Source organism: Callorhinus ursinus, unplaced genomic scaffold (assembly GCF_003265705.2).
Source record: "Callorhinus ursinus isolate GAN/ISIS: 27379988/994484 unplaced genomic scaffold, GSC_fseal_2.0 scaffold11, whole genome shotgun sequence".
Lineage (NCBI taxonomy): Eukaryota > Metazoa > Chordata > Mammalia > Carnivora > Otariidae > Callorhinus > Callorhinus ursinus.
The window spans coordinates 48,606,460-48,619,574 of NW_027397073.1; the positions used below are offsets into that span (position 1 = coordinate 48,606,460).

The 13,115-nt window shown below is 40.8% G+C and overlaps 1 protein-coding gene across 1 annotated transcript; it reads left to right on the forward strand.

Moving 5' to 3' along the window:
* Positions 1–1,773: 1,773 nt before the first annotated feature.
* LOC112835066 (large ribosomal subunit protein eL43) lies at positions 1,774–2,141 on the forward strand. The gene has a single exon (XM_025886605.2). It carries the CDS (start codon positions 1,803–1,805, stop codon positions 2,079–2,081), a length of 279 nt encoding a protein of 92 aa, XP_025742390.1. The 5' UTR covers positions 1,774–1,802; the 3' UTR covers positions 2,082–2,141.
* Positions 2,142–13,115: the final 10,974 nt, after the last annotated feature.

Consider the following 13,115-nt stretch of genomic DNA (forward strand, 5'->3'; position numbering starts at 1 on the left):
AGAGTTGGGATATATTATATTCTGAGATTAAGAAAAAGAGAGAGGAATTTAAATGAACTATTATTCCATAAAAGGAAGCCAGTGGTTTATGTCTAGAATTGATTAATCAAGTATACCCATATTATTTAGAGATATAAATATAGGAGAAAGCCTTCCATTTGACCACAACTGAATAATAAGTTTGGACTTACTCAATAAACTTAAACAGCTATAAAACTAAAGAAAATATATGAAGCAACTTTTTTAGGCATTGGACAATAGCACAAGCTCCTTGAGAGAGAGGAAATATACAAAGTGAGCTCCAGATTCATCCCAGTTTTCTGCTGGGAGTACCTCCCAAACCAAGGTAAAAGGAAATATAGCCAAATAGAAAGCAATAGTCTTTCTGGATGAAAGAAACGGGTTTGAGTACAGGGTTACCACAGCAACTAGCATTTGCATTGAAAGGTAACAGAGAAGAGGTAACTGTGAAGACAAGTTTCATTTATCTGCATAGAGGTCTCCCTGCGTCTTCAGTTAAATATTGTTGTACCTGCACAGGATGAGATTCTGTGAAGTATAGCAGACAACGGTTCTGGGAGTATATGACTAAGTAATATCCAGAGATATTCTGTAGATTGGACAGTGCTGGGAAAATTGGAGTTCTAACCAGCCAGACTGGAGAAATCTTACTGAATATCTCAAGCATTCAGCTGAGACCCAGAAAAACCACTCTGGGGAAAAATAGCTCCTCTAGCTTAAGAGTAAAGGCTTGGCCAAACCTACTGTAACAAAAACTTAAACTAAGCTTTAATATAATCCAACAGGGAAGTAACTGCCTTCCAGAACAAAATCCAATATTTTTTTTCAAGATTTTATGTATTTATTTGAGAGAAAGAGAGCACACATAGAGGGAAAAGGAAAAGCAGACTCCCTGCTGACCAGGAAGCCTGACATGGGGCTCCATCCCAGGACCCCAGGATTATGACCTTAGCCAAAGGCAGACACTTAACTGACTGAGCCACCCAGGTGCCCCAAAATTCAGTGCATTTTAAAAGAAAACAACAGGGGCACCTGAGTGGCTCAGTCAGTTAAGTGTCTGCCTTTAGTTCAGGTCATGATCTCAGGGTCCTGGGATCAAGTCCCGTGTCGGGGTCCCTGCTCAGCAGGGAGTCTGCCTCTTCCTCTCCCTCTGCCTGCCACTCCCTCTGCTGTGCTCTCTCTCTTTCTGTCAAACAAATAAATAAAATCTTAAAAAAAATAAAAGAAAACAACAAATCTAGACTGTCATAGAGTGTATCATGTCCAGTAAACCATCATAAAATATTAGACATATGAAGAAGCAGGAAAGCATGACACATAACCTGGGGGGGGGGATGTCAATAGAAATAAACTCAGAGATGACACAGATGTTGGAATTGGCAGGTAAGCACCTTAAAACAATTATTATAAATATGTTTAAACATTATAAACACAAAGATGGACACAATGAGTGAAGAGATGGGGGAAATCACTGCAGAGAAATGAAAACTATGAAAAATAACCAATCAAAAATTCTAGAACTAAAAAGAAATTAGCATCAATTTCAAAATGGAAACTTCACTGGACGAGCTTAACAGTACATTGGAAACTACTGAATATAGCATTAGTGAACTTGAAGATAGGTCAATAGAAAAAGGACTAAAAAACTGAACAAAGCTTCAATGACCTTAGGATAATATCAAGTGATCTTACAGGTAATTGGAGTCTCAGCTGTAGAAGAGAGATAGAGAAAAAAAATTTGAATATGGAGCTCTCTGGGCTCGGACCTAGTTTGCGGCGATATGGCTAAACGCACCAAGAAGGTCGGAATCGTGGGTAAATACGGGACCCGTTATGGTGCCTCCCTCAGGAAAATGGTGAAGAAGATTGAAATAAGCCAGCACGCCAAGTACACTTGCTCCTTCTGTGGCAAAACAAAGATGAAAAGACGAGCTGTGGGGATCTGGCATTGTGGCTCCTGCATGAAAACCGTCGCTGGTGGCGCTTGGACCTACAACACCACTTCTGCTGTCACAGTAAAGTCTGCTATCAGAAGACTGAAGGAGTTGAAAGACCAGTAGAAGCTTCACCATTTGAAACATTACTAGCCTATAATAAATGGGTTAATTTATGTAACAAAATTAAAAAAAAAAATTTGAATATGGAATGGCCAAAACTTCCCTAATTTGATGAAAATGCCAACCTACATATTCAAGAATCTTTACAAACCCCAGCTGGGATAAAAACAAAGAAAATCACACCTAAGCACATCATGATCAATTTGTTGCAAACTAAAGATAAAGAGAAAATCAGGGGCGTCTGGGTGGCACAGTCAGTTAAGCACCCTGAATCTTGGTTTCAGCTCAGGTTGTGATCTCAGGGTCATGATCTCAGGGTCGTGAGATTGAGTCCCACATCAGGCTCCATGCTCTATGCAGAGTCTGCTTAAGACTCTTTTTCCCTCTCCCTCTGCCCCTCCCTCCTCTTTCTCTAATATAAATAAATAAAATCTTTTAAAAAAAGAGAAAATTTTAAAGGCAGCTGGGGGGTGGGGTAGAATGATACATGATAAACAAGGGAACAACAATTTATCTTAAGAAATAAGGTGGAGAAAAAAAAAGAAAGAAAGAAGGTGAGCCAGGAGAGAATGAAATGGCATAAAGTGCTGAAAGACAAAACCTGACAACCCAGATTTTCATATCCAGTGAATATATACTTTTAAAGTATAGGTAAAATAAAGACATTTTCAGACAAACAAAAGCTAAGAAAATTCATGACTAGCAGACTTATACTACAAGAAATATAAAAAGCTCTTCAGGTTGAAGAGAAATGATACCAGACAGAAACAGACCTAGACTGAGACATGAAGAGCTCTGAAAATAGTAAATATAAAAGATTTTTATGTAGATAAATATAAAATACTTTCTCCCTCATTTTTAAATTTCTTTAAAAAATAATCGGCCAGTTAGCACAAAAATAATGACAATGTTCTGTGAACGTGTATCATATGTAGAAGTAAAATGTATGCCATTTTGTGTAGCAAATGTATGGCAAAAAGCAAAAGATAAGAGGAAGGTATGGAAGTTTACTACTATCCTAAGATTCTTACATTATAAATAAGGTGAAAAATATTAATTAAAGGTACATATAAGTTAATGCTGTATAACAACCACTAAAAAAATAAAGACATAGCTAAAAAATCCAATGGAGGAGACAAAATGGGATTTTAAAATACACTTGATTATTCCAGAAGAAGTCAGGAAAGAAGGATAAGAATAACAAAGAATAAATGGAACAATTGAAAACAAATAGCAAAATGTTAGCCGTAAATCCAACCAAATCATAATTACATTAAATGTAAATAGGCTAACACTCCATTTAAAAGGCAGAGATTAACAAACTGGATAGAAAAAGCAAGACTGACCGCATGCCGTTCACAAAATGGACATAAAATGTAGAAATATGGTGTAATTACTAGAAGAAATAGAATAAAAAGTAGAAAGTAGTTGCCTCTGAGAAGGGAGCAAGGAAAAGAAAAAGCTATTGGTTTTTAATACAAACCCTTTTAACACTATTTGTGCTCTTAAACCATTTGCTTGTAATGCCTTGAAAAATAGTTTTAGAACCTGAAGGAATTGTTCTGAAAGCACTTTACAAGTTGGATCTTATCCTTTATGATTTGTGGGGGCATTTTGAAATTGCAAAAAGGTACAAACCAGAAGAATAAAACCATTCTACCCAGAAAGGCAGATGGATCATGAATATGATGCTATTTTGTTCATAATTTCTAGGCAGAGAGGTAGAAGTACAGGTTAACATAATGAACTCACCAGAAGCACGTACACCCCAAAACAGAAACCAAGAATATTTCTTCTTTGGTTCCTCATGCCAACTGGAATCCAGTGGGGTTCAGGCTATAATCATAGGTGTTCTTATCTAAACCTAGGTATTTTAGGAGTGGTCAAGTCTTACAGGCATTAGTTTTTGAATATCCATTATATGCAAGACCCTGGGCTAGGCATAACATGAGGGTCACAAAATACAAGACATAATTTAAAGAGGCTTTCCATCAGTCCCACTCTTTTCCCTTTTCCCTCAGTGATAGAGTGCAATAAATTATTTTGCCAGTCATCAGACAATGCAGTAGATTGTTATATTAATGGCCCCCAAATAGTCATGCATCTCTGTATTTGTAACCTTGTATGAGCTCCTTCTACATTGATTCTATGCTTGGATTTGTGGTTTGCTTTGGCCAAAGTGATATTAGCAAACATGATATAAACAGGGGCTTAAAAGGTGCTTATGCATTGAGACTTGCACTCTCTTTCTTGCTGTTTTGGGAACACAGTAGTTTATGAAGAAGCTCAAGATAGCCTTCTAGAGATACACAACCCAAGCAACAACCAGCACTAACCACCAGACATAAGAGTGAGGTGATCTTAAACAATCTAGCTCCAGCCAAGCTGGTGAGTCAGCCTAGGTGAGACCAGCAACAGAACTGTCCTATTGGATCCAGCAAAAATTGCTGATGCACAAGATCATGAGTAAATAAAATGTTGGCTATGTTGTGCGAATAAATTTGGCAGGTTGGTTATGCCACAATGGTTCAATGATACAAATGTGATGATCTGGCCGTCATAGGAACATAACAGTATGCACTAAAGCCCCATCTTTTCTTTTAAAAGATGCTAAAGATTTCCCAAGCAGCTGGAATCCAGGCTATTTTCCTTCAACACTTAACTTGAACTGGATAGTAGGATTCAGTCTCTGACTTAAATTTCTATTTTAAAATTTTATTTAATTTTTGAATAGGTAATGCTTGTTGAAAAATCTAATAATTCTACATTAGACTTCAATCAGAGAAAACAGAACCATTAGGACACACACACACACGGCAGTTTGTTATGTCCAATTGGAGGAGCTAGTTAAGTAATCTCTGTGGGCTATTATCTTCACATCTGTTGCTACAGTTTGAAGTCCACAGGAAGATGGATGTAAAGTGGGGAGAGCAAGGACAACCAGGAACCCACAGGATGTGCTAGAATCCATGAAGATGGACAGAAATATGTATCAATTCGCACGGCCTCTGATGTTTATGTCCTGCGGGAGAGGCCAGTGCCCTCATCATACAACTAAATTCAGAATTCAAGGGTGCCTGGGTGGCTCAGTCGGTTAAGTGTCTGCCTTCGGCTCAGGTCATGATCCCAGGGTCCTGGGATCGAGCCCCGCATCGGGCTCCTTGCTCCGCGGGGAGCCTGCTTCTGCCTCTACCTGCTGCTCCCCCTGCTTGTGCTCTCTCTCTGACAAATTAATAAATAAAATCTTTAATTAAAAAAAAATTAAACTCAGGATTGAGAGTTGGCCCAGAAGTCAGAAAAGCTGAAAAAGAACCCACAGGAAGGTGAGCCATTGCCAATTTGGCCGCTGCTTCACCCTAACAAGAGCAGCCACAGATAAGCAACAACTATACTGAGCAGCAAAAGAGCTTCTATTTCACTTCCACCCTCCAGAGTTCACATAGTAATCTCCTTGGGGGCCTCCTTGTACTGGAACATACAAGAAAGAAAATTCTGGGAGATACAGTTTGGCCCAGCCAAGTAGACACATAAGAAAACTGCCACCCATATGAAAAAATTCACCCTGAAAAATGTCTCCCTACCCCTCCCCACTCTCTTAGTTCCCCTCCCCACCAAACAACCAGTTATCAGTATCAGTTTCTTGTGTTTTCTTCCTGAAATATTCTATGCACATGTAAGTTTACACATATATCTAGTACTTGGTGTATTTTACACAAAAGATCACATACTATGCACATTGATCAACATCTTGTGGGGTTTTTTAGCTAAACAAAATATCTTGGAAATTTTTCCATATCAACATAGGAATTTTTGCCCTTTTTTCCTTTAACAACTGCATAATATTTTACTGTGTGGATGTACCATGATCTGTTTAACTAGACTCTTATCAATGGATGTCCAGATTTTTTGAAATTTTGCTATTTTAAATAATCCTACAAAGCCTCACACATGTATGAATATCCTAATAATTAATGTTCATTGTCAATCTGGTATGGTATCAACCCCAAGAGGCCAGAATGAGAGACTAATGGTGCCAATCAGTGCACATGGGCTGCAGTTGCAGTGAAGTGCCTTTCAGATACTCAATCCATTTTAATGTCCACCATTTGTAAATTTATTTTACACCTTCTGTGCATTTGTGACTTTTTCTGTCTCTGTCCTTGATCACTGGCTGCATCTGAGACTGTTGTGTGAAGGCCCAGTAATCTAACCAGCAATTTAATATTTATGGGATCACCCTCTAAAATGCTCACCAGTGAAAATATTCTTAATGATATAGGTGTAATCATCAAAAACAAAGTAACAAGGGACACCTGGATGGCTCAGTTGGTTAAGCATCCGACTCTTGATCCCAGCCAGGTCTTCATCTCAGGGTCGTGAGTTCAAGCCTCACATGGCTGTGCATGGAGCCTACTTTAAACACACACACACACACACACACACACACACACACAAACCCCACAAAGTAACATGGAAACCTATTGACAGATAAAACAAGTGGTTGACAAAGCTGAAAAATCATTTATTGTTCCACCATCTTAATGTTCCATTTTCCAATGGCAGAACTTGCAACTGTCAGGTGGAAAAGACAAGCTGTTTAAGCAAAGAAATGTGAGACCCACAAAGAAAGACAGATTGGCCAGTTTCTTTTTCTAAGAACACTTTCATTGATTTTTTTCCATTACTGAGTGTTTGCTTAAAGGTCTTTTCACCCTTCATCCCCAAGGGTTTTATAAGTATCACATTTGCTTCATTCATACTTTAAAGATCTGGCTTTCTCTGGAGAGGAAATACTTTTCTTTCAGGAGTTATTGTTTTAAAATTAGAATACCTTGATGCATAGCATAATGGTGAGCAGGTGGTGTAAGACACGTACACAGAAGAAAAAAACTGAGCCACTTGTTATAATACATCTCAAAGTAGTTTGTTATATTGTCCTAAGAAAATCCCTCAAAAAGCAGTGAGAGACTGAAGAGGGCAACTTCTCTGTTCTGGAGCATTCCACCTGACCTCCTTGAGCCTTTTCTGATCCTCCAGATTCCTTCTGTTTCCAACAGCCTGTGGCTCTAGGATGCATTCACTGGCTAGCATAGCAGAAGGTCCACATTACAGAGAGTCAAGATTTTGAGTCAGAAAGAAGAGCAATCTCAAGAAATAGTGTGAAGTCCCTTTGGCCAGGACAAAATATAGACGCATGAAAATAGGGAGAACTGGGTTGAAGTTGGATTGGAGAATCCCTGAAATGCCAGATTTGCAAGAAGAGTGTGAAGTTATCTGTGCAAGCATAGGCCCCCCAAAACGGCTTAATTGGAAAACGACTGATTAGGAAATAATGTTAATAACCATTTTATAAATGGATACACTCAAGTCTGGATGAGGAATATTAGAATTAGTTCTCAAGGGTGGCTAATTTCCAGGTCTGTGCTTATGTGATCTAGTGAGCTGAGCTACTTAACAGAGCTCAAAAGATTTACAAACACATTTGGAGCTCAGCAGAGCCAAAAACCAGCGGTGCTCCCCAGTCCCAGGCTCAGGCTCCTTCATGGAAAGGCTGGAGCAAAACTGAACCCTTGGCCCCTGGCCATGTAATGAATCAACTAGAGTGAGAATGCCTCATGAGCTGAGTCCAAACAAGCTCCCATTGGGGCCTCCAGACCGGCTCCTAATTAATAGGCTCTTGGCCCACAAGCAAGAGTAAAAATGTTTGCAACAATAAAAGGAAGACAGTGATCACAATGGGGTGGGGGCTAACAAAGAAAGCAAAAGGGAAAATTACGATGGGAAGATGTATCCAGGTCTAAAGTTAGCTGGCTGAGCAATAACTCAAACATTTATTTATTTGTTCAAGTCAGATGTGAATAACTACATAAATTTAATTCCTAGTGTGGAAATTTAGTCTACACAGCAGAATATGAGGGAAAAAAACAACGTTGACAGGATTCAAAAATACAGACAAATCCCCATCAATTAATATTTTGCGATTGTCAGCTTAATGCTCTGTTGGTGGAGGGACTGGGAGAGTCCATACTGAGGAGGGGGACACCAGACTGAGATTGAGAAGTGAGAACTCCTGCCTTGACAAGGTGGCTTCTTCTTCTCTGCTTTTCGAGGATGCAGCACAACAGACCAAACAGGGCTGGGGGCTATTGTCCAAAGGGCTGGCAGATTAGAAATGGGGAAGCCAAGAGCACAAAAAACAAGAGACTAATTTAGAATAATCGGCAATAAGACTTCAGAAAGTTTGGAATCTTCCCTTTGTCTTTACATTTGATGTGTTTTCCTCTTGCCCATCTCTTAACGTAAATTCTAGCATACTCCAGCCTGATAACGACCCTCACGTTCCAGAGAAATTTGTAATAAAGCATGTTGGTCTTCAGAGACAGCAGTACAGTCAGTACCAACAGCATTTCAGACTTCCACCAACAATTGGCTGGTGTTCTCAAAATGTGTAAGTCAGTGTTTTGGAACCGCTAAACTTTTTGTAATAGAAACAGTGTTATAAATGGAAATTAGGTCCTTGCACTAGCTCATAAAGCCTATTTAATAAAGTTCCTAAATATTATGTGTTCATTTGCAATGAAAAATACATAATATTGGAAATGACTTTGGGCAGATGATGATGTTTTAACTATGGGTTATGCTTGAAGTAAAATCACAAAGGCTACCCTGGGAAATTAACTTATGAAAGTGTTTTCAAGGCAAAAGGTGTTCTGAATTCCATCTTACAACTTGGAACTTGGGGGAAAGTTACACACACACACACACACACACACACACACCACACACACCATGTGCAGCCACAGAACGCACCCACTCAAGGAATACTTCTTGTTCCTGGGGATTCCAGTGAGAAAAAAAAGCTGGTGGTTCTCATATGTAGGATATTTTCATGTCAGGGTTTTTCAATTTGGAAAAAAGCCTATTTAATTTTTTAAATGATAAATTCATATCTTTTTTACATTTCCTCTAAATTGTATATTATTGGCATGCCAACTAGGCTGACCCTTCCATCAGGAAGGATGCTGGGAACGGTGCCTCTCAAGAGCTAGGTCTTGCTCACAACTTAATTCCTTACCAGTGACTTTGGATGGGCACCCTCACTTCCCTGGACCTCAATTCACTCAAATCAAAAATGAAGACAGCAACATCTGATATGTCATCTCTGTGGAGCTGCAGTGAGCACCAAATGAAATAATAATACTTTGTTTTTGTGTGATATTTTGACTTTTTTAACGTGTTCCCATGTTTTATTCTCTTGCCAACTCTGGAGGAAAACTAACTCTTTAGACTTTAACAGCCTCCATGAAGCCAAAATAGAAAAAAATATTTAATAGTCCTAGGGCACTTGGCAGCTCACACAGCCAACCACCACACCTCTGCCTGCTCCCACTCTTTATTGCCCTAATACGAGCTGGTATGAGGAAAAACACGATTTTTTGTTTCTTCTTCATCCCTAGTGAAAATTCATAAAGGAGCCCAATTTTTTTTACTGTGGAGAGCGTTATGCAGCATATTATCCTCACTCGAACACCTTTATAAATCAGTTTCCCTACATCTCCAGCGACACCCACAGGCTCTAACCCAGTTCTACCCATTCAGGTATTATATGTGTCTAATGCATTCCTGTCAAAGAGCCCCTCTCCCTTTTGTCTGGTGACAACACACAGGGCTGCCCTAATGTCCACGATACATTAATTTCTCGCCTGACGTTCTCTGTGGTCACTCTCAACACACACTTTGATGGAGACACACCAACTGCATAAGAAAGCCATGACTCAAACAGCAGTCAGTGAGACCAAACTCAACTGTGTAGCCACTTAGTTAATCATAAATCATCTTTATTCTCTCCTAGTCCTTAAGACCAGAGTTCACCCTTCCCAAAGAAAGTCCACGTCCTCCCTTTGAGTAATGGGTTTGACAACCTCAACTCAAACACAAGCCTGCCCCGTGCACAGACTTATCAGGCCTGCTTGGGGTGGACAAGGGAAGGTGCAGAGGGAGAGAACAATGGCGCCCTGACTGGAGGGGCAGGAGTTATCAGCCTGCCATCGGAACAGGGCTGGCACTTGTTTTTCTTTCTGTTGAGTGTGCGAGCTGGTTCCAGTGTACCGTACCAGGTAGTGTAAAAGGCTGATGTTGGGCCCCTCTGTTTGTGAGGGCTGTTGACATAAGGTGGGGTACAACCGATGTAGGTTGATTCCTGCCCTATTTTTCTGATAGCCATAAATGAGAGAAACTCTCTTGGACAGGGCCCTGTGCCCAGAGCTTGGGAGTTCCATCTCTTTGGAGATGGAGGCGCTGTGCATCCTAAGAAGAACTTTGCATTCCCCTCCAGGGGAATGATGTGCAAGGTCATTGGAGAGAGCACACTACAAAGAAAAGGTGCTTTAGTGAAACATCACATACCACCGGTATCAAGGAGAAAAGGAAATAAGAACTTAAGAATGGGTACCGACCTTGAGCCTATGGCTCTTCAGCCAAACCGTCTCCTCGTCATGAGCCCTACCAGACAGACTAAGAGCCTGACACCCACCCTAGACCTTAGCTTTAAGCCTGGAGTATGCCTCAAAACATCCCCCATTCCCTCTAGTAATTCACATGACCAGTGGATTCGTGAGGGATCTTACTGGAAGCAATCTGGATTTTTCTGCCTATAGCCCCTGGGAATAATAAATATTTCAGTCAATTAAAGATGCACCTCACCCAATTCAGGGCCCTTTGGCATATATTTTAGCAACTAATCTTATTCCTAGCCTAAATTTCTTTTTCCTACCTCAATTTCCCATTCTCTTACAGTTCAGTTGTGTGTTTGTCAGCTACTCAAAATTCTTATTGGAAGGGGGTGAACCATAAGACAAAAATAAAATACTTCTAGAGAGGAACTTTAGTGCCCTTCCAGGATGGGATTTCAGACAATCCTAGGGGTTTTTTCCTAACTGAAGACATGATGGAATCAGGTTTTAGCAACTTTGGAAGATTGGGAGGGGTAGAATTTCCTTGAGGGACAAATACAAGTCCCAAATCCAGGTCTTTTCTGAGCCAGCGTAGGCTTTGGTCCCCAGCTGAAATCCTAGCTCCTTCACTAACAAAGTAGTGAAGTTGGACCAGCGACTGAAACTCTCCGAGTCTTAGTTGTGCCCCCTGTGAATATGCAGCTCACATCCAGAAAGATCCGTGAGCGTCAGTGAGTTCATGCGTTTGACTGCACCTGGCCCATCACACAGTGGGTTAACAAACGTTCCTCTCCCGTTTCCTTCTGGCTTCAGACTACACTCTTCCTCATCCTGCAGCAATGCATTTTCTTTAAAACTGAAGTATCCCCCGCTTTTGGAAAGTTCGTGTTATACCACTTTGCTCTTATGAAAGACCTCCATTAGTACTTGCTATTACTAACCACAAGAAATCCAGAGGATTTTTGCTTTTATGAACAAAGGCAAAAGCGAAAATAGGGTCCGGGGTTTATTTTGTGGGAGGCCGTTATAAAGGCATGTGCCCCCCCAAGACTTGAGCATCAGCAAGAGCAGCCCCACCCAGCCCCTCCTAAACCACACTCAGCATCCTAGCATCCAGCCGCCATAGTTTTGAACTGTGTGAGCATCTGTGCTTGATCTCCATTCATTGTACGCATCCGTTGGCAAGATGTGTCCTAAGGTATCAGAAGAGCCTAAAAGAGGTTATTTTTTGGTTCTGGGAGCACCCCCAATATTTCCATATAAACTAGTGGCAATTGCTTCTTCACTTTATGCTATTTTGGCTTACAAAAGCTTTCATGGGAATGCTCTGTGTTCGGGGATCCAGGGAAACCTGTATATCAGAGAATCGAGCCAGAAAACAAACAGCACATATGTTGCCACCAAATGGAAAGAACATTTCTTCATGCGCTCGTATTTTAACACGGTGGCTAGTGCAGTGGTTAAGGGAACAGTTTATGCAGCCAGTCGGCCTGTGTTCAAATTCCAGCTCCATTTACAGCTCTGGGCCTTGGGCCAACTACTAATCTCCCTAGGCCTTAGTTTCTTCATCTACAAACTGGAGGTAGGACTATCCCCCTCATATATGTTTGAAAAATCAAATGAGATAATCCAAATGAGATAATGACTTAACGCCACATAACAAGCACCCGATTAATGTTAGCTATGGCTGGTATTTATTACTTTGTCATTATGGTGGTGGTAACTATTTTGATTTTATTGTTGTTATCATTGCCATTATCCAGATTGGTATCAACAAGAAATGTATTCAACTTCTTGAATCTCAAACTTCCGGTCTTCATATTTATTGATAGTAGTAGGAGTGATAATCACCTTCCCCACTCTACCTCCGGTGGGGCATCAGCTGTGATGAAAGTATGTATTATTACTGAATTAGGAAGAGGCCTGTGCTAGGCAGTTTCCATGCGTAAACTCATGGAATCCTCCTGACAACCTATGAACTCAGGTGCTTTAATTTTCCCAATTCACAGCCAAGAAGGAAAGGTGGAGTGAAAAGAGATCATTTAATCTAGATCATGCTGTAAGCGGCGCACCTGAGACGTCCCGAAACTAGCTGGGCTTCAGAGACAAAAAGGGCCAGAACCGGGGTGATCCCTAAGAGGATCCCTTCTGGCTCCAACATCGATTTTCTAAAGTGATCATAATTTTGCTGTATTACCATCTGCTGCGTAAGGGAATATATTATATTAGATTAAGTCTAACTCATAAAGCTAGTGTGACTTTTCTAAAAGTTTTTGCTCTAGCAAAATCTATGTAAAGGGACTCACTGTCGCTTGTCTCTCCTCCCTTTGCTCCCAAAGCCTTGAAAAAAACTGCTCCTCCGCCTCAGGTTCCTCACCACTTCTCTACCCTTCCCGCCGTTCCGACATCTCCCTCCTGCCCGCAGTCCATGACCACCCCTCCCCCTCCCCGTACCCACTCCCATGACCGCCCCTCCCCCTCCCCGTACCCACTCCCAGAACTGCCGCATTCCGCCTGCCACCAGATCCTGAAGGCTATTTCTCTGAATTGTATCAAGAGCCAATTCCAACCAGCAACATTGCTC